The sequence below is a fragment of the Haliotis rufescens genome, unplaced genomic scaffold, assembly GCF_023055435.1.
Source record: "Haliotis rufescens isolate VD_foot unplaced genomic scaffold, xgHalRufe1.0.p SCAF_58, whole genome shotgun sequence".
In the NCBI taxonomy this organism is placed as follows: domain Eukaryota; kingdom Metazoa; phylum Mollusca; class Gastropoda; order Lepetellida; family Haliotidae; genus Haliotis; species Haliotis rufescens.
The window spans coordinates 849739-876893 of record NW_025964312.1 but is presented as its reverse complement, the minus strand read 5'-3'; the positions used below and the strand labels follow the sequence as shown (position 1 = coordinate 876893).

General features: G+C 38.4%; 1 protein-coding gene and 1 pseudogene across 4 annotated transcripts; one reads left to right on the top strand and one right to left on the bottom strand.

Moving 5' to 3' along the window:
• Positions 1–3921, top strand: part of LOC124124428 — a 63818-nt pseudogene extending 59897 nt beyond the window's left edge.
• Positions 431–24469, bottom strand: LOC124124429. 4 transcript variants are annotated; one of them, XR_007218629.1, is made up of 9 exons: positions 24345–24431; positions 23788–23852; positions 13686–13743; positions 12941–13003; positions 12471–12532; positions 4021–4080; positions 3584–3646; positions 3114–3176; positions 2820–2953 (listed from the first exon to the last, which is right to left on the bottom strand). XR_007218629.1 is itself a non-coding variant. In XM_048385388.1 (8 exons), exons 5-8 carry the CDS (start codon positions 4032–4034, stop codon positions 2326–2328), a joined length of 768 nt encoding a protein of 255 aa, XP_048241345.1. In that variant the 5' UTR covers positions 4035–4080; positions 12471–12532; positions 12871–13003; positions 13686–13743; positions 24345–24469; the 3' UTR covers positions 431–2325. The 4 variants fall into 4 exon arrangements, 3 of the variants coding, with proteins under 3 accessions (XP_048241345.1, XP_048241344.1, XP_048241346.1); XM_048385388.1 differs by lacking the exon at positions 23788–23852 and having other exon boundaries at positions 431–2953; positions 12871–13003; positions 24345–24469; XM_048385387.1 differs by lacking the exon at positions 23788–23852 and having other exon boundaries at positions 431–2953; positions 24345–24469.
• Between the last annotated feature and the right edge of the window lie 2686 nt (positions 24470–27155).

The window sequence follows — 27155 nt, the reverse complement described above, 5'->3', positions numbered from 1 at the left end:
CAAGAACACAGTAGTCCTAAATACCATGTATAATTGTGGTCCACCTCCATATGACTTTAAAGCATACAATAAGCTTCGGGTCCCGTTTGGATCTGTTTGGGTGGCAGCCTAGATATCCATAAAATAGGTTCATCTCGGAATCAGCAATATCACCGGGGCTCCTCTTCAATTTAAATGGAGTTACTTGTTTCTTTCAAAACGATACAGTTTTAGAGCCAGCGTCAAACTCCGGCCTGTAATCTAAAACGCGAGAACTGACCAATGAAATACCGGTAGACGCTGTTGCTTGATTGACAAAGTCAATGTCAATCAAGAAATGGAGGAGCTTGATGATATCGTTCTCAACCTGTAAATTCAGATGTCAAATAACGACGTTATTTGGACGGAAAAACGATGGTTTGAAAGCGTCCAAATGACGTCGTTTTTCCGTCCAATGACCATAAACGAAAAACAAACGACGTTTTCGTGTTTGCAGTGTTTTATGATCCAACATTAATTAATTGACGATAAAGGTTTTTTATAAAATCCGTAGAAAGGACAAAGAATTTCAAGTTGATTTCAGCCTTTTTTCACATCCTATCCATTAGGTAAAGAACTAGCGTTATCTTTCACACCGCCGTCTGGCAGGTAAGGGACGGTTGCGACATTTCCCATTTCAAGATGGTTATTCATGCACGTCATATTTAGTCATGAAGTGCTTTTACCGTTTACGGACCAGTCATTTGTCAGCGTGGACAATGTTTTTTCATGATTAGGGTTGAAGTTAGATACTGGAGTTAAATTATTCCCAATGTTGTTTTCTTCAGACTTTTCTCTCAGGTTTAATTGCTCAATACTAAGAGCCTTTCGTATGCTATCTTCAATTAGCTTAGCGGGTAATTTTGATGCAGTAGGAAACAGAAGTCGCAGTTAACGGAATGTAAACAAGTGCATGTGTAAATATAAATCAATCAACCAACATGGCTCTACAAATAAGAACATCAGTTAATATAACACAGTTCTGTTCTCCGTATACACTGTGGTTTGGAACCAACAATCTACATTTATCAACATTTTATAAACAAAAGCGTATTCCGAAAATTACTTTAAATACTCGGTATTATATTAATCAAGTACCCATATCCTGACATGCATTCTGAATGGCCTGCGCCGTTTAGACGCTTCGCCATGCCTTCGAGAAGGGGACGAGCCTTGTTATAGGTTTCGGGAACATGCAGGTGGTGCCGAATGATATATTCGTCTGATACGTAATGTTCAAGAATATTTGATTTATATAACAAGGTGCATGTCCATGTGAGTGAGGCAGCTTGTACTACTCAAATATTATTGACAACCCAATATACCATGCCACAGTTTAACTTGGATAGCCCACACAGACACATTTTACTGACTCCAAGCTGGCCAGTCCCTGCCTCATCTTCTTAATGCCGAGCGCCAGGCAGCGTAAGAGAAATGTTTAACGTCTTCTGATATGACACAGTCTGGGATTGAACAGCTGTCAGGGAAGATGTTCTGTCCACTTCAACACGCATGCAGCTTGTTGCACATGTGACACCCGTATTACCGGTATATTATAAGCAAGCACTTGACTTGGGGCAGGATATGATATGCTTATGATGAAATCAGAATTGTACATTGGAATCTGCTTTCAGCAGAGACTTCTTATGCTCATGGAAATGGTCATGTCGCTTTTATATACAAACGTCAGTATATCAGCTCAACGACCTATATATTTAGATAACATCTGGCATCATCACTATTTGATGGTGCTTCAGGAACACATGTTTGTGATATAGTCGGAATCGTACAATCGACTCTGTAATTGGCAGATATTTCTTATAAATAAAGCGTTTGTCGCTTTTATTTACATTTTCGTTACTAAATACATTAAGTCAGGGGAAGTTTTTTTACTTACACCTCCTATACATGTACATCTATCTAATCTAATACCATTTTTTTCTGTAAATATATTGTCATGCCCTTCCTAAAGGCTGGATAGATTTCACGACGCACAGTCATTTTAGTTACAAGGATATTGAACTTGACATCGAATTCCAGACAAATCAAAAGATCAGGAGAGAGTTCTTAGATTTCAGAATAAAATTAGTGTTGTCAGCGCACGACATGTAAGTAGTAATACTCAATTTCAAGAATATATGGTCAAAGTGTAATGGATGCAGGGGCAGGATACGATCACCCTTTTGCGAACACCTCCTATTTGATAGCGACTTATGTAGGGTTAACTTACATATTCTTAAATACGTAAGTCTGTACACGGTTTAGTGAACAATTTTTACTTTTGTAGCCTTTATCAATCCATCAAACTTAATACAAACACTTATTTATTCGTATAACATGTATATCATTTACGTTTTCATCTCTATCATATATGGTCATAACTTTTTCATACTCCTTGTAGATCTTTTCATCTGGACGAGCTTTGATACATATTTCCTCTCTTTTTTCAATACATTCATTAATGAAGATCTTGTATTCAGCAGATGAAACTTTGCCTTCAATTGCTGTTGCCAGGAAAGCACGGATCTTAAGCTCTAAGGCTTGCCACCCTGCGGCTGCCACGTTGTAACGTGTGCTTCTGTCTTCATAATATGACTTCAGAACTTCACTGGCAACAAGAAACACAATGCAACTCGCCAGGATACCTGCAATAACCTGTGCGACAATTGGTGCCTGCTTTATCGATGACACGATTTCTGGTAAATTTTCCTCTACTATTTTCGACAGATATTTGTGTGTCATGATCCCAACAACAGCAACGACCATCACTTTAATAACTGCAAATAATATATATAAGCATTCATTTGCACTTGAAGTTTTGTAGCACAGGATGGCAGCTCTGCGGCTTCTGACTTCAATTTCTCTTAAAAGCCTAATGCTTTCTCTGATAGCTGTTGCTTCATCTTTACATTGATCTAAATACGGTTTACTTGGTCTGAAACAAAATGAGACATATCAGCACTTTGTTATCTGTATCAATATGATAAAACTATGAATACTTTGCTTTGCTGAAAGGCATTGTCCCATTTCCCCGGGGTGAAAATGCATTATCGTCCTGAATGATTGTTGCGTTTCTTGTCATACCTTGTCCTCACCTCAACATTTTTCTTGTAGCTTCATCTGTTGTGGAAGATTGACCATGATTACTTTTACCGGGTCTGAAACAGAAGCCACATAACCCAAAATGTTGTTATCTGTATTAGTGTCATAAACGTATTACAGAGTAAAGTGCAATTTGTATTTGAAGTTTTGTAGCACATGATTGCTGCTCTGCGGCTTCTGACGTCAATATTTCTTAAAATCATAATGCCTCTTTTCTAATAGCTGCTGCTTCATCTTTACATTGATCGAAATATGCATCACCAGACCTGAAAAGAATTCAAATGCAGCAAAATATTGTAATCTGTTTTAGAATCAAGAAACTATTACATGAGTTATGTGTAATTTTAATGTTCAATATATATGCCTGCGTTTCAATCATAAGTCATAAACCACATTTTCACAGTGCGGACGAGCATTGTTGTCCTGTATGAATAAAGAGTTTCCAGTAACACATTGTCCTCACCTAATGGTTTCACTCATCCCTGTTGCTTCATCTTTGCATTGTCTGTGACCGGTATTACCGGATCTGAAGGGAAATCAAATGTATTAAATTATTCTTAGGAGCGCGTAATGTTGCCATCATTATTGAATTAATTATATCTGGTATACTGTTTCCTTGTTTTCGTTGCGGCATATTGCATAAAAATCTGGGATTGTGACAATGACGTGAGACCACTTTTGCTCTCTCATGAACCAGAGTGTTACTTTGTTTTGTATACAGAAATATATATATGTCATTTATATGTTATGTCGCATTGAATGAGGTGTGTCATTAAATGCTTATTAAAGTTATGTTATGTTTCCAGTGTGTGTCTTCATATATTTTTCTCTGTGTGACTAGTATCAGTACGATATTATTCATAACAATTATGTATGAGGTAACCTTATCACATTTCTTACCGTGTTCTTGGCATGTGGTTTTTCTCCTTGATCTATGACTTCACTATCAAGGTGACAGTCCTGCAAACATTAACATGTTCACATCAACGAAAATGTATGAATGGCACGTACATGTATGAACATACTGGCAAGAGGCAACCGGTAGTGTAGCTGTTTGCATGTAAACTGACGCCAGACATTCACAATGGCATTAAATGAAAGCCAATGTGCATTTTTGTGTATATGAACACGTGACCCATCTGTTTGATAATTAGATCTATTTATAACGATTCAGATTAACAAAACATATTCACAATATTGTATGACAAGAGGGATGACTTTAATCTGCCAATATACAACTTTATGTAGAACAATATTCCAGCAGCCCGATTCTTTTATGTCTACATTTCACAACTTTTGAGGTACAATAGGACATTTCTCATGGACCCGCACCTGAGCACATCCCTATGTTGGGCGTAGTTGTATTGCGTTTGGTATGCATTCAGTGCCGATTGAACAAGTCAACGCCTCGATTATCTGCCGAAACAGATTCCAAACGTTAAATAGAAAATCATATTTGAAAATCATATGAATGGATTACTAACAATCAATTTGTTTTTAAAGATACATACAAAAAATTCAATCTGGAACTATTGTGAGCTGTAGCTACTAGAGACAATCACGCAGGGTCAAAGACCGCAGACTTGGGTCCACAAATCACTGAAAATCCGAGTAATCTACCACTGTTACATGTCATGCATTCAGCATGCAAATAGTGTCATAAAACTTACTACAGTTTAAAAGTAAACAGAGTATCATTAATGGTATCAACACCTAAGAACGATATGCCATTACCAATGTATGAACGTTTCATATAAAGCAGTATAATAGTGCATGATAAAATGATCAAATAGGTTCAACATATTCAATGAAGGCCTCATCTAAAGATGTTCAAAACCTGCTCCGACAAGGAGAAACTATTGCCATATTTGACAAAAGAGAGAATGCTTCTAGATCTTTGCCAGGAAGATCTGAAACAGTATGATTTGACGGATGAGGACGAGAAGTATAGAATCATGGGCATCATCAAAGACTTATTATAAAAAGGAACACTTAAATTGAATGGAACTGGTCAGGAACAGGTTCAAAGTAAACATCAGGCTGCTCATTATGCTTAGTAAAGTATCATTTCTAAGATGCATTATTTTGATACACTGTTGCAAAGTCAGTTCAAGCACTACAGATATATACCCTACACTGTACAGGAAAAAAGCTAGGTCTTCGTTGACTTGATTCCAAAATATTATTAGTTAGAAACATGATATGTAATCAATACATGATCGCAACAACATTAAATAATCTCTCCATGACACGCTGTATTTGCCTAAAAGCCAATGTATATAAATGGCTTCCACAGTATAGGTCTTTAAGAAAACTCATATTTCACTCCCCAAAGGAGCTCGAGAAACAATGTTTTACATTTGCACTTCATCTAACAAAATAGATAAGTGTGGCCATATTTGCCTGCACAACCAAAATATTGCATTTGTGAAATGTCTGTATAAACGTGCGTATAACCGTGTGATATAATTTACAAACATACTCATAACCCATGTAAATTAAAAAACACCAGCCTTACGTACAATGAAATGTGAGAACAATATACGATAGGCAGTCAATAGGTCGTTCAATATATTATTGATAATAAAAGCTCATATAGATCTAATGAATAAAATATACGTATAGGGGTTAGATGTCGGTGGTTAACGTCGCAGTCAAACTAACCCAGGTAAATTACAACAGCTTGTAAACAACTATGAACGCACAATGACCTATGCCTTCACAACACTAGACAAAACACAGTTAGTGAAGTCAACGAGCCTGGTCAACCGATGGGTTATCTACAGACGGGATGCTGGCAATCTAGAATTTCCCATAATCCCCTAGGAATAATGGCAAATGAGCAAGCATGTGTATTATTCGAGTCAGTGGAACACGTTGTTTTTATAATATTTCGCATCCTGTTAACAGACATTCAAAAGCTTACATTATGCCTTGATGCAGATTAAAAAAAAGAACAATGAAGAAAGTGTTTTTAACGTTAAAAAGTTCTGCTTTACCTGTTAGCATCCATCGTATCCTGCCCACCGATCCATTCGCACATGATGCAGATCGATGTCTCGGTTTAATGTAATAGCTGTATGCACACATCCAGAAATGTTACGTCGAATACTGGCATTTGCCAAGTGTGCATGTAACATGGGAGAGAAAATTTATTGATCGCCTCCACTGACAAATACATGTAACCATGGTTACGACAAACGATTTCTCCTGGTTTAAGATTGCTCATGATCATGTGCCGTCTGAAGTATTCATTGTGCCAGAATACCATATTCACTTTGATTATGGTTCCAGGTTTGTCCTTTCACCAAAGTGGTAAACATCTGAGACCTTCGGGCTTTCCTCCAACATAAAGGTGACTCGTTGGTGTTATACCAACTAACTAACTCACTATAGGTTTGTCAGCATAATACCGATGCTCGTTGGATTCACCAAGGCGGTGAACGGCTAATTCCTGCATCACGTTAGAATACATGTAGGAATCCATATGTACTTCTGGGTGAATAATGGGCTATGTTAGATCGGCTGGTCGACAGCTGTGACCTGGTCGATATCGTGGATCAGTCACAGTTTTGAACTGCACTCGTTGTAAACGTACAATGTGTAGAAATGTGTTCAGAAAAAAAGAATGTCGTTGGTCAGCATTTACAAAGACCCAAAGCACACAGATCATTGGCATCATTAAGGTCAGTGACTATCAATATCTGCGTGTGTATTGTATTCTCTGAAGTTGGAGATTTATTGCGAAAAAGCAATATCCCAGCTATTGTTGGACAGCTTGGAAAACCAGGCCAATTCAGTGACTGAAATCATAAGCAACGATTTTGGCCAAGTCACAGCTTCGTAAACAGCCGATCATGCGTCCAGAAATGAAATATATTTTCCAGATAAACACCGTTGTTGAAATATAGTTATGAAATGAAACACAAAGGAGCCCAGAGACTCACTTCTGTACATGGGTTGCATTGGATGTATTTGTTTCAGGGCCTGTATGACAGACTAGAGATCTATATGCAATACACAGTTTGTGAGAAATATGTTTCGAAATTGGAAATTTGTCGACATGAATATGAATCATCGATTTAAATCGATCAATATGTAGTAATTTGTTATGATAACACATTTCGTGCAGCAAGAAAAACAAGAAAAATAAAATATTGGTATACACGTTCAATACACCTGGTATCAGCTTTATTTGATACTGATTCATAATCCTTATGCCAAAGTCGGAATCGTACGATAGCCATAACTTTTAGCAGAAATTTCCTTTGATTATGGAAAGTGTTTTCGTAGCTTTTTTTTGCGTCAGTTTCGCCAGCAATCACTCATTTCATTCTCCAAAGAAATACAACAACCATTATTCACTTCTTCGTTCGTTCAGAATCGCGATTCTCCACTAAAATATAACATGTCTTCCAGCTGAAATTATTTGATCTTTGCACAATGTTTCTTCTCTACAGGCAATTTATCACCTCAGCAGCTTGTCAAGCCACATGCCGATCTTACTCTCAATCACTTCGAACTGTAACAAATCAAGTGTGATTTTAACAGATCCACATTTATTGACGGCTACAATGAGATAAAGCTGCGTAACAGTCAAGTTTCATATAATAAGTAATTTATAACCGCTCAGGCCAAAGCTACTTCAAATTTGAACTTTACAACTACATATGTTTATGTATTTTTGTTTTAATGTTTTCTCGACGTTACATGCCTGAGATTTGCCTGTGTCTTTCTTGTCGTCGTCGAGTGAGTGAGTGAGTGAGTGAGTATGGTTTACGCCGCTTTTAGCAATAATCCAGCAATATCACGGCACTCCGGCAATATAATATAACACCCCAAATATATATTGTCAATGCAAGAGAATAACTAGTCTAGATTGTCAGCCGAAATAGATTGCATTTGGCGTAAAAGGCAAAATAGCTGTGAAAAAAATATGAATGGACCACCGATAATCAGTGATGACATGATACCAATGGTTCGCGAAAAGGGTACACGTAAGCATGATCTGCCCTCCCGGTAGCATTAGGGAAATACGTTCATTTTACAGTTATATTTATTTTACATGCAATCCTCTAACACTTGTCTGTTAAAGGAACGCAATACAGAAAATCCAGTGATTGACATCACGAGCATCGATCCATGTAATTGGGACACTCTGACATGCATAAACCAAGTCAGCGAGCATGACCATCCGATCCCGACAAGCATAGTCGCCTTTTAGGCAAGCATGGGTTGATGAAGACCTATTCCACCTCGGACCTTCACTTGTCTCAGTGAACGTGTGGCAGCTGTCGTCTTTTGACGTCTTGGAGGAAAAATGGTTTTCATCATTTACAGCAAACTTGATTTGATATTGAAGGATGACGTTATGTTTTTGTAAGGTCGACAATGAGACAATACCCCAAGGCACCTTCTAGGATTTTATAATGCAGTTTATGATGTAGGATACAGAAAGAAGCATGCAATGTTGCCATTTTAAGTAACTTATCATGTGTATATTAACATCGAGAGAGAGAGAGAGAGAGAGAGAGAGAGAGAGAGAGAGAGAGATTCTTTATTTCCTCCAGAAGTTAATCCGAAGATTATACATAATAAATCAAACGTATTCACACAAAAAATTTGAAACAGTTAATTTCTTTCCTGCAGTAGAGCCTCACAATGTAATATGATGTGATAATCATAATCAAAGGCATGCTTGTTACACAATAAACAGTCCCTGGAAGTTTTGTTTCGTGATGAAACTCTAACACAAAATTTTAAACTTGACCTCTGATCTGGGTACAGATATGCTAGTTGCCATAATATATGGTGAGTGAGCTTAGTGTGTATTAGCATGAAGCGTGAAAGACCTGTATTGATAGAAACTTTTCTGCGCCACATATTTTCTTCATATTCATGAATGGTTTGATTAACCAGTTGCTTCCAGTTTCTCTTTGTAGGAAATACACCACAGCTTACATATGTACAAAGGTTGTTTCGTAGGTTATACTTGTTAAGAACTGATAATAAATGTACACATACAGATTTAGGATTAGTTGGATTTGCACTGTATGCACAAAAAAGATGTTTAACAAAAAATTGTTACAGGGTAAGTTACATAAGCGGCCAAGCAGCTGAAGTTTACACTTGCCGATCATTGTCCAAAGCCAAAGATTAGCAATAGTGGATTCTGATGGAGATCTTTTATCAAGTCCTTGTACAGTTCGTGCGAAATAGCATTGAGTATTTTCAATGACAATATTGTTTTGACCCTTAATATCAAAGAGCAGTTCGCAGCCGTAAAATCTTGTTTTTAATATCATTCTTAAACAGATATTTACACTGGTAGCTGGATGTAGCTCAGATCTGTTGAGTCCCACAGATTTTAACGAATTAATACTTTGTCTTGCTTTTTGGCAACATTTTTCAATACTTGATTTACATGACAGGTTATGTGTTAGCAGCATGCCACCATACATGACAGAGTCAGAGGTTGTTATATTTATATCATCAAGTTTGCAGTTAATATCTAACCCCTTTTGTTTTGTCTTAGAGAAGACAACAACATTACTTTTTGAAGGGTGATACGTTCGTCGCCACTTTGAGGCATATGAATGTACTGTATCAAGTGCTTTTTGTAGCCTCGTGGTGAGGTGCTAACAAGAGTTGTGTCGTTTGCAAACAAAACAGTTTGAATATCTAGACCAAATACACAAATACCACTATTTGCTTGTCTAAGGGCTGTTATAAGGTCATTAATAAAGACTAAGAAGAACCAAGCAGAGAGAACTCTTCCTTGTCCGACACCTTGTCTTAAATGGTATATATCTGACTGTTCACCCTGATAAGTAACAAAAGCATGGCTATGTGTATAGCTATGGTTTAATAACTTCCATGTATTTCCTCTGATACCCATTTGGTGTAATTTATAAAAAATAAAGGCCGTTCTGCCATATTCTGCCGAAAGCCTTTTCGTTGTCTAAGAAAGCAGCATATACAGTAAAATCTCGCTTTATGTAAAATTGAATACTTTCAATAAGGGTAAAAACGGACATTATTGCCCAATGTTCTTTCCTAAAGCCGAACTGGAGCATGTCAGGGAAATCAAGATTAGTCTTTGTTAGTTTTAGTTCAAGGTGCTTAGCAATAAGCTTTTCAAACAGCTTTCCAATGCATGAAGTTAAGGTTATACCTCTATAGTTTCGGAGATCCGATTTGTCATTCTAACACTTGTATATAGGAATGACCATTCCTAGTCTATAATTAAAAGGAATGTATTGTAGTCTTAACATAGCATTAAACAGGGCACATATATATCTTATCAAGGATTCACTCCCGTGAATTATATGCTCGTTTGTAACTTTATCAGGCCCAGGGGACTTGTTTCTACTCAGTGTTTTTACAGTTTCGTTTATTTCTACAGTAGAAAATTGTCTTTCTAGTTCCTCATTATGTGCCCCTTTCTCTTTGTGAATATGTTCTAGGGAAGAAGATATTTCTTTTCGAAAATTCTCATCAAAAGTGTCTGAGCAATATGGCTGAGCTAGATCAGAGTAATATTTTCCCCACAATTTACAAATGTCCGAGGGTGTTGTGACACTCTCTCTCTCCCTCATAGTTGAGTTTTGTCATATCTGTAGTTTGTGACCACGCTTTCTTACAGTTTTGTAAAAGGAATGTATATCAAGTTCAGATGATTTTTCTATTTCTGTAAGGACTTTCTTCCTTTTACCTTTTTTGGATTTGCGATAAAGGCGTCTAAAACACCTTTTTCATTTTTGTAAGATATACGTTCGTTTGAATCTTTATCTCTCGATGTACCATTTTGAATCCAAGCTCTTCGAGCCACCCTCATACGATAGTGTGTGTTATCAAGACCATCTTGTCTCCAAAATGGTTTAAGAAAGAGCTTAAACACACTTTGTGGGATACTTTTGTTACCTGCATGTATAAGAATTTCATTTATGATGTCACATTGGTTTTCTAGAATTTTATAATGTAGTTTATAATGTAGGATACAGAAAGAAGCATGCAATGTTGCCATTTTAAGTAACTTTATCATGTGTATATTAACATCTATGCTTGTTTGTTTTTGTTTTCTGTGAAGCATATTTCAGGACAATCTGCCTGTAGTATACATTACGAGATAGTGACTTGATCGCGTTTTCTGATTTTGGAGAATGACAAGAGACTACTTTACCATCAACTGACCTTGGAAAACTGACGGAGCTGTGCACCTTTGTGCAAAACACTTTCATTCCGTGAAACGAGAATTGTTGTGTATACAGAAACAGATTGTTATTTAGGTCACTTCTATGTTACAAGGTAACCTCATTGTAATTAAGTAAGGATAAGATATATAGGATGAACAACTTCTTTATAACAATAAAGAGTGACGTTTTGGTATAAGTTCTAATACCGTTATGAAGCGAGTGATGCACAGAGTATGGTTGACAAGTACATATACATGTAGGAGGCAGAGTAGATTTATGATGTAATTACACTGGAGTGGAGAACCCTGTTATGTACACAATTTAGGAAACCATATTTACGTTTTTAGCCTTTAATAATCAATCAAACTTAATACAAACACTTATTTATTCGTATTACATGTAGTTCATTTACTTTATCATCTCTATCATAGATGCTCATATCTTCTTCATACTTCTTGTAGATTGTTTCATCTGGCCGAGCTGCAAGACATACTGTTTCTCTTTTTTCAATACATTCATTAATGAAGATCTTGTAGACAGCAGATGAAACTTTGCTTTCAATTGCTGTTGCCAGGAAAGCACGGATCTTAAGCTCCAAAGGCTTGCCATCCTGCGGCTGCCACGTTGTAACGTGTGCTTCTGTATTCATAATATGACTTCACTGGCTACCAGAAACACAATGCAAATCGCCAGGATACCTGCAATAACCTGTGCGACAATTGGAGCCTGCTTTATCGATGACACGATTTTTGATAAATTTTCCTCTACTATTTCCGACAGATATTCGTGTGTCATGATCCCAAAAACAGCAACGACCATCACTTTAATAACTGCAAATAATATATATAAGCATTCATTTGCACTTGAAGTTTTGTAGCACAAGATGGCTGCTCTGTGGCTTCTGATTTCAATTTCTCTTAAAAGCCGAATGCTTTCTCTGATAGCTGTTGCTTCATCTTTACATTGATCTAAATATGGTTTACTTGGTCTGAAACAAAATTTATTAATATCAATATAATAAAACTATGTGTACTTTTCCTGTACAATATAGATGTCTATGTATGCCAAGTAAAGACATTGTCCACATTTCCCCGGAGTGGAAGAGCATTATTGCCCTGTATGATTGTAGCATTTCTTGTCATACATTGTCCTTACCTTAGCATTTTTTTATAGCTTCATCTGATGGGGAAGATTGACCATGATTACTTTTACCGGGTCTGAAAGAGAAGACCAATAACCCAAAATGTTGTTATCTGGATTAGTGTCATAAACTTATTACAGAGTAAAGTGCAATTTGTACTTGAAGTTTTGTAGCACATGATTGCTGCTCTGCGGCTTCTGACTTTCAATATTTCTTAAAATCATAATGCTTCTTTTCTAATAGCTGCTGCTTCATCTTTACTTAGATCAAAAAAGGCATTACCAGATCTGAAAAGAATTCAAAGGCAGCAAAATATTGTTATCTGTATCAGTATAAAAAACCTATTACAAGAGTTATGAGTAATTTTAATGTTCAATATATATGCCTGTGTATAAACCATAAGTCATAACCCACATTTTCACGGTGTGGACGAGCATTGTTGTCCTGTATGAATAGAGAGTTTCCAGTAACGCATTGTCCTCACCTAATCGTTTCGCTCATAGCTGTTGCTTCATCTTTGCATTGACTGTGACCGGTATTACCGGATCTGAAGGGAAACCAAATGTATCAAATTATTCTTATCTGTATCAGTATAGAAAAAAACTATATGAGAAAAGATTATTTTTATGTTGAATTTATATGCCCGTGTACAGCACGTTAATGAATTGGGTAGATTTCAAAGGTGTGTTATATCCTGTAAGATCGTAGCGTTTATATGATGTATAGTCCTCATCCACAGGACCACACTGTGGGCCAACTTATTCTTATTCTCAACAACGTGTACCGGTGTCCTTGCAGAACCTATAATGTCACCCAGAGCATTAAAGAATTGACACCAAATCAAGTATGCGCCACTAGAACATCCTTATCAAACCGTTCATGGCAGCTTGGTAACAGCGGCCATTATGTTTGAAACGATTGACACTGGTCTAATATAGAAACAGGACTGACTGCCACTACCGTTGATTCCAAAACTGATGACGCAGGAATCAAAGCAAACGAGCTTGCCTATAACGTTGTGTCAGTGGTGAGCGAACTGTCTGACATTGCGAATGGAGACTGTCATACATATGGTGGTCATGCTAATGTGACCGTATGGGGCATTATTTAAAGTTCTTGTCATTTGATCTGATGTCAGAAATCTGTTATGCAGGACAAGGTTAACAGGTTATCAGTATTTATTATATTATTTATAACAATCATTTATTACATAACATCGTATTTCTTACCGTTTTCTTGGCATGTTGCCTATCTCCTTTGTATGACTTCACTATCAAGGTGAAAGTTCTGCAAGCATTCAAAAACATTAAAATGTTCATATCAAAGAAAATGTATGAATGTCATGTGTGAACCTACTGGCAAGAGGCAGACAAAGGGGAAACTGAAAACGTTACGTCTCGATTATCTGCCGAAACAGATTCCAAAGGTAAAATAGAAAATCATATTTAAAATTTATATGAATGGATCCCTAACAATCAATTTGTTTTACATGTAAATATTTGGTTTTCAGGCCAAAGAATTCAATCTGGAACTATTGCTGCAGTAGCTGCTGGAGACAACCACACAGGACCATGACCGCAAACGTGGGTCCACAAATCACTGGAGCTTCTAGGTAATCTGCCACTGTTACATTTCATGCGTTCAGCATGCAAATAGTGTGATAAATCTTACTTCAGTTCACACGGGAACATAGTATCATTAATTGTATCAACACCTAAGATGCATGTACCATTACACATGTATAAACGTTTAATACAAAACAGTAAACTATTGCATGATAAAACTGAAATCGGTTCAACAGATCAATAAAGGCCACATCTAAACATGCTCAAAACCTGCTCCGACAGAGGACACTGTTGTCATATTTGAAAAAAAGAGAATTATTGGAAGAATGCTTCTAGATCTTTGTCAGGAAGATCTGAACCAGTATGATTTGACGGATGAGGATGAGAAGTATAGAATCATGGGCATCATCAAAGACTTCAAAAAAGGAACACTAAAATTGAATGGATCTCGTCAGGAACAGGTTCAAAGCAAGCATCAGGTGCTCATTATGCTGAATAAAGTATGCATTTATTTTTGCTTCTCTTGCTCCGCTAATTATTATGTGCCTATCATTTCTGAGATGCATTATGTTAATACACTTTTGCAAAGCCCGTTGAAGAAATAGAGACATACACTCTTCAAACAATGAAACGCACAGGTAGATTTTAGTAAATGTATTGTACCTAATAAAGTCGATAAATTTAATTTAATATCATTGATACAAATAGGACGTTTTGGAGCTCGATAGTCACATGTTGTCGTTGAACAAAGGCATTGAAAACTGTTCATTGTCTTGTCACATAAGGCCACAAGGTTGCGCCCCAGACAGCTATCACGTCTTGGCATCTCCTCAGCACTCACTGGATAAGTGTACAAATTCTGTCCAGCGGAATTCTGCGCCATTCTGCTTGTAATGCTTTGGTCAGTTGTAGGAGTGTCTGTGGCGTGTTTTTACGTTGACGTACACGTCGATCGAACTCATCCCAGAGGTGTTCAATTGGTTTGAGATCTGGAGATCTCGACGGTCAGGGCAAGTCGTTGCTGTGTGCATTATGAAGGTAGTCTATCGTGACACGAGCTGTGTGAAGTGGAGCGTTGTCCTGTTGAAACAGCTGCCTCTGGCGGTCAATGATTGGAAGAAGGCGAGGTTGAAGGATTTGATTCATGTATTGATTTACTGTCAAATTTCCCTGAACCACAAACCAAGTAAGGGCTCATGGTTTAGGATATGACCGCCCACATCATGACACTACCGCCACCGAAATTGTCGAATTCACGTCCACAATGTGGGGCAAAACGCTCATTTCGACGATGATAAACACGTTGTCTTCCATCTCAATGGTGAAGAGGAAATCGTGATTCATCGCTAAACCACACTCGTTTTAAGCTTCACAAATTCAAAGACTGTAAGGTATGGCACCAACGCAAGCGTCGCTGTCGATGGATGTGCTACAAAACAGGGACGATAACTGGTCTTCTGGGTTGGATTCCAGTCCCGCGAAGATGGTTCCTGACAGTCTGGTCCAATATCCTCCTCAAACCAGGTATGCGTCGAGCAGTTACAGTAGCTGTGGCATTGCGGTGACTTAGGTGGAACAGTCGAATGTAGCGATCATGTGCAGGGGTGGTAACTCTTCGCCTCGGACATTTCTCGGACGGCCTGCAGTGGAATTAAACTGTGTGTATCGATCCCAAGGCGGCAAATGGTGCTGTGGTGGCCGTTGAAGTGCAACCGAAGACTGCGGTTCCCCTCTTTAGCGACTCTCCGATCAGCAGCGCTGAGTCGCGGCATTTTCGATCTTGAAAAATGTTGACAATTGAATGACTAATTATTGGCTCATGCGTGCCTTTTTATAGCCACTACCACGACTTACTAATGCCATAACTTGCACGTGCATTTTGCTTTACTATTTTCCGCCATGCCATTTTGGAACAAGTGTGAAGACAATGCCATTTAAGACATTGCAAATCCACAATGGCTGCGTTTTGACGCACCGTTTGTCGAACATCAGGCCACCAAAGTTTTTAAATAACATGTATCCAAATCATATACCGGATTTTTTGTGTAGTCAGGTTCAATGAACTACATACTACCTGTGCGTCTCGAATTTGAAGAGGGTATACCCTACATTGTACATGAAATAAGCTAGGTCTTCATTGACTTGCTATCACTTATAGCAATGGTTATAGCAGTGTCCATCCTCTATCCGGTTTCCCATTTCCGGAGCAGAACACCAAGACGTCATTCAAAGAAAATGCTTTTAGTCACTAATTACAAGTCTAGATGTGTACAACGTTCTTAGCTCTTACAATAACTATATTGTAATCGGTCACCTTTTGTAAGGTGTAACACTATTTGGCAAATATGGGAGAGCAACCATGGAGCTTGGCAACAGTTATCAATTGTGTCCAGCTCATTTCTACATGTATTTCTATTTGAGGGCAATTGACAACCTGCCTGCACTTTTAACAGCAAAAAACCCTTTTATATTGTCGGTACAGGTACCCGACTACACCTTTCAACTAGTAAATGAAAATGCAACGCGACGCGATTTTTCAAAATATTGAAAACATGGAAACAAAGTGAAGGTTTGAGGAAAGTTGCAAAGTATTTTTTTATATAAACTTGGATTGATCATTGTCTACACAAATGAATGAAAACAGTTCTAAATATTGGAAAAGGATTCTTAAGTCAGCCGCTTTTGCTCACTGATAAACACAGTTCCCGAATTTTTAGATCATTTTCAGATTCTGAAGCTGGAACGTCCAGCGATAGGCCCAATGGCCACTCCATGTCACTGTCAGGCATGCCTAACATGATCTGAGGATCTGAGGTTAAGAAGACCAGAATGGGCGTTACAACTGCTCACAGATGAGTCCAGGGGAAACTTGACAGCTCTGATGGTCGTGCAAATGCAGAGACGTAAGTTCACTTTGCACGAGGCTGATGCCCGCCCACACGTTGCACGAGTTGCAACAGATTGTTTGTGGCAGGATAACATTGTGGTACTACCATGGCTGGCTGTTTCTCCGGACCTCTTCCCCATTTAATATGTCTGGGATTAGATGGAGAGACGTCTACGATATTGACTTTGTTAATTGAGTTGTTACACCATCCCTCTTTCAGGGCGTGTCCCTCTGTCTCCTGCTACCAGGTACGGGTGTTGTCAATAAACTTGTCATGATAAAACCTTGACCAGACAAAACACCCAGTATTATGTTGTTCATTTCAACAACATAACATTTCACCACTTTATATGAAGCACAGAATCCGTGTCCGTTAATATACATTCGGTAAAGGAATGGAATTCACAAAATGGAAATGGTACAATCGCTGAATTAAAAACAAGAATTCATCCGCATGTTATCAGAGCTACGTAGATGTACATGTAGCAATCTGAATGATGAGGTGTTCAGGGTTAATTTGCCTCACATTATTTTTTGCTTTTGCTGTTCACCTTTGGAAAACATTTCCCGAATGTAACAAATAAACATTAATTAGACAACCTTTGTCTATTAGCATTATTAATATGGGGTCTAAGCCTAATACGGCAAAATTCTAAATGGTAACGAAATTCAATCTGAAGAACAAAATATTTAATATTTTAACGATGTCAATCAATATATTAATTAATTAAGAAGAAGTATTGATCACTACTTCTCTATTGTATCACGTCTTCCATGTTGCTTGCATATGTAATATATTGCTATAGTACAATAGCCGCAGTCATATTTTGTATTATATATTTTATTGTTGTAAATAATATATCATGTAAATATCACGGTTAAGTAATTATTCTCTAGCTTCCGCGTGTTACTGAAATTCTAAATGTCCAACATTGTCATCGTTTTACTACCTACTGCGATATTAACGCTACGTATTTGTTATATAAATGTACACTTATACACAGGCATACATACATACATACATTCATTACTCGACCGTGAAGAGATCACCCGTTTAATAAACATTTAGTTGTATTACACATTGTGTAATACCAGTGTTTGACTGCGGGAACAAGTTTCACTTAAAAAACATTGAACACTCCCAATATCCCTGGGCTTATTCAATGACATTGCGTGGAGAGATTTTAGATCACAGAGACGATCCTATGCATGCTCGATGACCCCAGCAACCCTGTTGCCAGGCTGACGTCACATGGCTTGCAACAGAATTCCACAAACTACGTCATAGGGTATTGAGACGTATTGTAAACATTGTGGCGCAGGACCAGGCGATCGGTAGCGCATAGGCAGTCGAGAGTCTATGGGTATTTCGATAACCTTAGCGCTAGTCAAGTAAATGACTGCGGATTGCGTAGATGTCTGTCTATTCACACACTAATGTGAAATTTGGAAACGTTATCAACGGCAAGTAATAAATAAAATACTAAACTGGCTTCCGTGTAATACCAATTTATGAAACGAAATTTTATGACGAGCGAAAGAACTCTACATGAGTTTCATTAAATTCATAAAATTACAAGTGTATTTTCAGTATTCTATATACGCACGCACGCACGCACGCACGCACATACATACATACATTACATTACATTTCCAGTAAAATATGTTTAAATCAAACCTGTTAACGCCCATATCGGCCGAATCACTTTGAACGCAGTGTAGATTAAAGCAGGGTCTGATCCACTACATGTACTGCACATACCCAGAAGTAACACGTCAAATACTGGCGCTTTGCAAAAGTATGTATATCGCGGGAGCAAGAGGTGGGGTGAGGTGAGGTGAAATAGGGTTTAACGTCGCGTCCAAGATTATTGCACTTATTGCACGTGTGTGTGTGTGTGTGTGTGTGTGTGTGTGTGTGTGTGTGTGTGTGTGTGTGTGTGTGTGTGTGTGTGTGTGTGTGTGTGTGTGTGTTTGTGTGGCTGCTTGTACTAGTCCGGACTGATGCCGATTTATAGTGCTAGCTCACTGAGATACCATGCCGCAGCTTAACATGAATACCCCACTCAGACACAGTATACTGACACCGAGCCGACCAGTCCTTGTTTTAGCTCCTTAATGCCGAGCGCCAGACAGAGTAAGAACAAGTAACGCGGTCAGGGATCGAACCCCGGATCTTCCGCTCTCCGGGCGGACGCTCTACCATTAGACCACGGAGACGGTCTGCGTGAGCAAGAGAGCGCATTGACCGCCTCAACTGGATAATAGTTAACTCGGGTGAATTATCAATACATGTGTCCTGACTATATCATGCACACAGCGAATCCTTATTACTTTTTACTCATCACAATTTGTTTTCGATAGGGCTGCACCTGCCTAATCAATTTGACTGTTTGCAATAAAATATTACTACATCAAACCTCCGAATCCATTTGCACGAGGTACGTGTAGGGCACAAACCCATAAGTAAATACTGGCACTTTGCCAAAGTATGTACGTTACTTCAGCGAGATAACGCATTGATCGCCCCAACTGACATGTACAATACGTGTTCAAACCATGCACAAGCATTACATACAGATTCATTGATTGCCTTTCCAGACTGATACACAAATCAAGATACACAAATCAATTTAACTGAGGTGAGGTGAGGTGAAATTGGGTTTAACGTCGCGTCCAAGATTATTGCACTTATCTAGCGACGTGCATGCACGTGTATGTGTGTGTGTGGCTGCTTGTACCAGTCCGGACTGATGCCGATTTATAGTGCTAGCTCACTGAGATACCATGCCGCAGTTTAACATGAATACCCCACTCAGACACAGTATACTGACTCCGAGCCGACCAGTCCTTGTTTTAGCCCCTTAATGCCGAGCGCCAGACAGGGTGACAACAAGTACAATCTTTTAACGTCTTTTTGTATGACGCGGCCCGGGATCGAACCCTGGACCTTCCGCTCTCCGGGCGGACGCTCTACCACAAGGCCACGGAGGCGGTCCAATTTAACTGTGTTGCATTATTTAATACATGTGCTCGGACTTAATCCTGTCCACAACGAATCCTAATGCTTTTTGAAATGTTGCCATCATGTCAGCACCCTAAATGTAGTTGATAGGTTCACCCTTTCGATTATGCTACCTCTGAGTCCCTCAAACCCCAACGCATCATGGAATACTGCTGGTTGTCCAGGGCTAAACTACATATGACCGGGTGATTTGACAGGTGATTTAAAAGACCAGAAATCACTCATGGCACAAATAGATAACCCAGGTAATATACTGTAATTTCATAATGTTTATATGACATAGAACCGAGATATTTAAAATTGTTTTTTAATTTGTTTTATTTTTATTTTTGATTTTGGCTATTATACCTTTAGTGCATTTGAGAAGAAACTATTGTATAAACTGTCATCAATGATCTGTCAAGCTTAATGTTTGGCCTGATCCAACCTACTGATTAAGCCATAGTAACTGAACAGCTGCGATGTATCACGTCATCTTCAATAATGCGTGACAATGCTGCTGACATTAAAACAATGGAAGAGAAATGAATAAGACAATCATAACGACGAAAACTTACTATTAGAGTTATTCTGAACTGTCTCACGTTTTAGAACGAGATCTGTTGTCAAGTAAGTAGGATAAAACGTTAATATATCAATGAGTTTTCTGGGAACCGTACCGTCCAGATTAACAGGGTTTCAGTGTTACTGTGCTACACATATTCCTCTGTGCTGGTGTTTCATTGTAACCATAAGAAGTATTCTCTGTCAACTGTAGTCGGCCCCATGGCAAATAGTATTTAATATTTAATCACATCTGTAACGCACCGACGCGGAAGCTCTGGCGCAAGCATGAGGAAATCGATATTATTTGTGTATTGTATTTGAGGACAACATTACACTATTTTCCTTATGCTATTTAGCACCTGTAATCTAGGGCGTGACGACCACGGTAGCTTATGGATTATCTGTTTTTCATTGTCCTCTCTGTTGTCGGTAAACATAGTAAAATCGGCATACGTGTTGCTGAAAAGCTATTCTATCGCGGATCTTCACGTTCGTTTTGCCAAGTCATGCAATATCCGGAATACTAAGACTTTCAGATCTTTAAACACTGCCATATTATTTGTGTCACATTTCTGTTGGACACCCTACACTCTCCCGCACGAGCTGTCATGGAATGCATTGAGATCGAGTCCTCTCAGGTCACGATGACATAGGCGTTATCTCGTATACGTGGGCATTGTACCGTAACACCACCACTTGTTGACTTATGTGAACAACTACCTTATGGGCAATGTGTGATTCCAGGCAGGATAGTGTGTTCAGCGCAACCTGCACCAATAATATACATGTAGGAAACCCATTTCAATCGTGGCTTGCTTCCTGGAGAATTATACCTATGGGCTGATACCTTTTGTGCCATGTGCTAATGTGGGATATACGTTGCCTACATGATATGCATATTTACACAGCTTACATACATAGACTACATACACAGAGTACATGCGAAGACTACATACACAGAGTACATACATACACTACATACACAGAGTACATACATAGACTACATACACAGACTACATACATAGACTACATACACAGAGTATATACATAGACAACATACACAGAGTACATATATATACAACATACACAGAGTACATACGAAGACTACATACACAGACTACATACATAGACTACATACACAGAGTACATACATAGACTACATACACAGAGTACATACATAGACTACATACACAGAGTACATATATAGACTACATACACAGAGTACATACGAAGACTACATACACAGACTACATACATATACTACATACACAGAGTACATACATAGAGTACATACACAGAGTACATACGAAGAGTACATACACAGGCTACATACATAGACTACATACACAGAGTACATACATAGACTACATACACAGAGTATAAACATAGACTACATACACAGACTACATACATAGACTACATACACAGATTACATACATAGACTACATACACAGATTACATACATAGAGTACATATACAGAGTACATACATAGACTACATATACAGAGTACATACATAGACTACATACACAGAGTACATACATAGACAACATACACAGAGTACATACATAGACAACATACACAAAGTACATACATAGACTACATATACAGAGTACATACATAGACTACATACACAGAGTACATACATAGACTACATACACATAGTACATACATAGACAACATACACAGATTACATATACAGAGTACATACATAGACTACATACACAGACTACATACATAGACTACATACACAGATTACATACATAGACTACATACACAGAGTACATACGTTGACTACATACACAGAGTACATACATAGACTACGCAGGTGGTCCTTCTACCTCCCCGTTCAGTGCAGTGTTTTAATTCTTTTTATGTTATTTATTCAAAAGTCTGTGTGGATGCTGATGCCTGCCAAGCAATAATCCATTGTTGGATGAAAGCATGAACTTTCATTCTGCAATAAGCGAGGAGTCGTCAAGAATGCAATATTTTAGCTTTTTTAATAATTAACTCTTTGAACATCCTCCGTAATACTGTTTATTGTAGGCGCCTAATTTATCTTGTAAACTATAAAAACAACCAACATATTATAACACATATTATAAATATATCTTCTGGGTATTCCAATGTAGTTTGCGATTAACTTACGCATCAAAAGCCTTACAATGCCTTCCTTACATACCTCTATTTCATAACCTTAAAATGTAGAGGATCATGAAATATCATGTCTGTAAAAGACATTTGATAGTTTGCATGTGCCGCACGCAGTAGCGACACACACGTGCGTAGGTCGATTAAGCTCCGTGGACCATTTTCTACTGATCATTGAAGTGTCATTTAAGCTATAGTCACACAGACAATTCGACCGCGGTGCAACCTCTTGGCGGCTGATTTCTTTTGCGACCGACTGGCGATCGCTGAGACTGGTGCAACTACTTCTGCCCATATTTGGAATAAGCATATGATCGCCGATCAATCAGCGATACGTTTTGCAACTTGTCAGTGATTGATCGGCAACGGTTCACCGCAGATACGGCGAAATGTTTGCAACTGTTTGAGACCGATCGGTGACTAGTCAGCTAATCTTAGAAATCGCTTACATGCAACTGAACCCCATGCTCGACGGCCACATATATTTGTAACAGGCGTCAATGGTGTATACAACGTCGAAACTGGTGTAATCGTCGTTAGTTATGATAGGCGTGGTCGTGTCTGGCGACGTCAAAATGAACGTCAAGCCAAAGTCAACTTGTTGCCTCATGACAGATTTTACCGGTCATGGTGTGGGGTGGAATCACAATGACTGACTGAACACCACACCACACCATATTGTGCAACTGGGCACTGACACTCGTTGTTGTCCGTCTTTCAGGACGACAACTCCCGCGCTCACCTCAGGCAGGACAACAGCCATAGAATGCCAAGGCAAGCAATGAGCCAAACCTTTGCCGTCATTGATCGCGTCCGGTTCATGATAGAGAGACGTTTGCGTCAACATTATAGGCCACCGACCACGTTGCCTGAACTTGGCCAGGCGCTACAAGAGGAGTGGGACAGAATGCCTCAAATCGTCATTGACAGACTTTGTTGTCTAGTCGTGTGAATGAATGTATGACAAATCGTGGCCAAACATGTCAACTTTCCCATCTTATCCCTTTCGTCCTTAAGGATTGTTGGCGATCATAATATCTACTGTCATACTTCACTATCGGGTGTAATTTCTTCATTATTACCTCACAACTATTACAAGAAACTAATATGGCTAGCAATTTATTAAATGTCAAGTTGTTTCCGAGTATCCCCTACCTTTTTATAAGCTCATACAAAGTTGGTACTTCCACCACCATTTTGCCTTTTACATCCAATGGAATCTGTTCGGCGAAAAATCGAAAAAGATTATTCTGTGGCGTTGGCATTTTATTCTTACACACGGTACCGCGCATGATGAGAAGCGTTTACCTTCCCCGATTGTTCCTCAGCCATGAGTGCCTTATAAACGCGTTCTAGGGTAATATATTTTTGAGTTGTACTGTACAAATATGTCCATTGCCACAGCTACAACACAGGCCACCCAAAGGAAAATGTAACCTCTGCGTACAATTTCTGACGACCTCGGTTGAAACATGAAAAATCCGTTGGTGCATGTGTGGATCAGTAATTGTGAAAATACACTTTCTTGGACATATGAAAGGAAAACTGAAAGGAACTAATACGCACGTACGTACGCACGCACACACACACACACACACACGCACGCACGCACACACACACACACACACACACACACACACACACATTGTAAAGTGTTTAACTAATTTGTGCCTTATCTATGTGATTTTTGCAATAAAATGTTTAAATCAAACCTGTTAACATCCATGCTCGACGAATCCTTTAGACTCCAGATACACGAATTGATCTGACTCAATAATAAATCAGGATCTGATTCAATAAATGCACTACACATACCCAGAAGTAACACGCTGTCACATTTTCCTGACTGATAAGATTAAATCCAGTGCACAGCCAATCATAAATGGCCTAATAAGTGTTTAGCATACAACAGTGGCGGTGCAATCTGAGGTACACTGTTGGGTCTCGTAGGACAGCCAGAAGCTCATGTTCGCCCTGATGATGTTTCTAGGTTTGTCAGCACCATAAACATAGTTATGTTTTTTTTATATGGGTGCGGCTCACCCATTGGAATCGCTTAACTCTGTAGTGTTTATTTCTCACAAATTAAGCGATAAAACCCTTTCCATATCCAATAGATATATTTGCATAATCGTCGTTTGTACGATTCCGACAATATCATGAGCATGTATTTATACTATCAAATAATGATGACACCAGGTTTCTCGAAATGGTGCTCGCAAACACCTACCCATCTTATCGTCATATAAACGTAAAATTATTGAACGCTTTGGTAATGAGGAAAATGATGCAGCTAATCCCAAACATTAACTTGAAAAAAAGGAACTATTGCAATTAATATTTCAGAATGATTATAAATAAAATTTAGCCCTCGTGTCTTTTAAAACTTTAAGAAACAACTACCGTCGAAAAAACTCTCCGGAAGGTCTAAATGTAGGAGTTCTGCTCCTTTAATCATTGAGGCGGTCGGGTAGCCTAGTGGTTAAAGCGTTCGCCCCTCACGCCGAAGACCCGGGTTCGATTCCTGACATGGGTACAATGTGTGAAACCCATTTCTGGTGTCCCCCGCCATGCTTGTGCTGTAATATTGTTAAAAGTGGCGTACCATACCAACTGCTTTAATGATTAGTATGTTATACCAAAAGACACTGACTATCATGGAAACTGTCATCAGAAGTATCAGATCACTATAGAATACTATCACTGTTTTACGAATAATATACGTAACAACACATTACAGCATTAAAAACTTAAACTTAATTGTGACTCGATTTACCATAATTGGTTCCAACATGATTCCAGGATTTGTGCTGCAGGAGATGAATACACGCCTATAACCTGTCCAAAATCATATTTTGAATATGAAAATATGTCAGATTTGCTGGAAGAGTTTGAAACTCTCGTTCCTGCGTTTATATTAAGGTTTCACCCTATGCTTCTGTCATCCGTCCATGTCTACCCTCAAAAACGTATTCTTGTGGCGGGAGTTGGGGTATCCTGGTCGTTGAAGCGTTGAAATTATATCAGATTAGCTGTTTCGCGTCATACAACAGAAGATGTGTATGTTAACCCTGTACAGCAAGACAATTAGAGAGTCCATTAACATCCCCAAATTAGGAAATCGTAGATCCCTATAATCGTGGGTTCCAAACCCAAATCGTCATGATTATGTTTATCATTTCGTGAGTGTCATACCCGTGGTCATAGATTGTACACGCTGCATCACCTCGGCTTTCCCATTGCAGCTGAGACACTTTTCAAAGTGGAGTTCAACTATGTTTGCTAACCACTCATTTAAGTCGCATTCGAAATGTACCGATTGTTAATGAAAATTCCACCATTAATTTGTAAAAGACTCCATTCTAATGGTCAATCAGAGGCTCAGATCAAGATACTAAGTTGAAATCTTTTCAAGATACTATGTTGAAATTTCAAGATAATAAGTTGAAATTTCAAGATACAAACTAAAAAAATGGACCTAAAAGGCTTCCGTACAATTATTACAGTGTTCGTCTCGGTTTTGCCTTTGACGCCTAATGGAACGGATAAGCGAGAATAATTATTGTCTGGCGTTATCGTTTTATATTCTCTTATAATTGTAATAATTATTAGTATATGCTTTACGTTTGAGCTGTTACTAATTCTGACAATATTGATAAGCAATCAGGGCCCTTACCAGTCTTACAGCACATCACGTAAGTTTATAAAACGTTAACATTTCACAATATCTTTGGATCAATCCGGATTCATCTATGTTCGTGTGTTTTCTTATATTATTTTACGTATGTTTGTAGACGTCCACAACAGTACATTGAAGGTGAGGTTTCCAGACACGATATTTTACTGTATGTGCCTGAAGAAAAGTATCCATCCTTTACCTTGTTCGATTTGTGTTGCCTTTACGTTACCTTTTATATGATAATCTTGTTCTGTGTTCACCTTTGTCATCAGATGGCCTCACTGTTCCCTACACCTGATCTTTTTTTCATCACATATCTTTAATAATGTCAGATTTTGTATAATTATATTACTTCAAAAGCGTAATTAAATTCTTGCTTTTTGGGCTGTCAGTGTTACAGCATGTATAGGCTTAATGTAGTTTGGAAAATGCAATGTTTGATGGCAGACATGTGGAGGACATTTCCATATTTTTAACGCATCAGTGACATAATTCATGTCCAATGCAGCTCTTTTTTTTACTTGTATTCATGTGGACGTTTGACTTGACTTTGCATGTGTATGTGGAGGGTGCCACCAGTGAGGCAGGATACGGAACGCCTTTTGGTTTCATCACTAATTGATAACGTTTCAAAAACACATGTTGATAATATAGTTGCAAACGTTTGAAACAGACTGTGGTTTTAACAGATATTTATTATGATTATGGAATTAGTGTTATCGCTTTTTCCCCTAACATCCATGTCGATTTGTCCTTTGGAAATTAGTAGGTTTTGCTTCAACTGTTTAGCTTACGATCTACTTTAATGTATGTGTACCTTCTTCTGTAATATATTGGACCGCCT

Excerpts from the sequence above, each read along its gene's own strand:
- LOC124124429 (XM_048385388.1), bottom strand. Across the intron at positions 3,177-3,583 it reads GGGATGAGTGAAACCATTAG|ACCCGGTAAAAGTAATCATG; the intron begins GTGAGGACAATG and ends CTTCTGTTTCAG. Across the intron at positions 2,954-3,113 it reads GCTACAAGAAAAATGTTGAG|ACCAAGTAAACCGTATTTAG; the intron begins GTGAGGACAAGG and ends ATTTTGTTTCAG.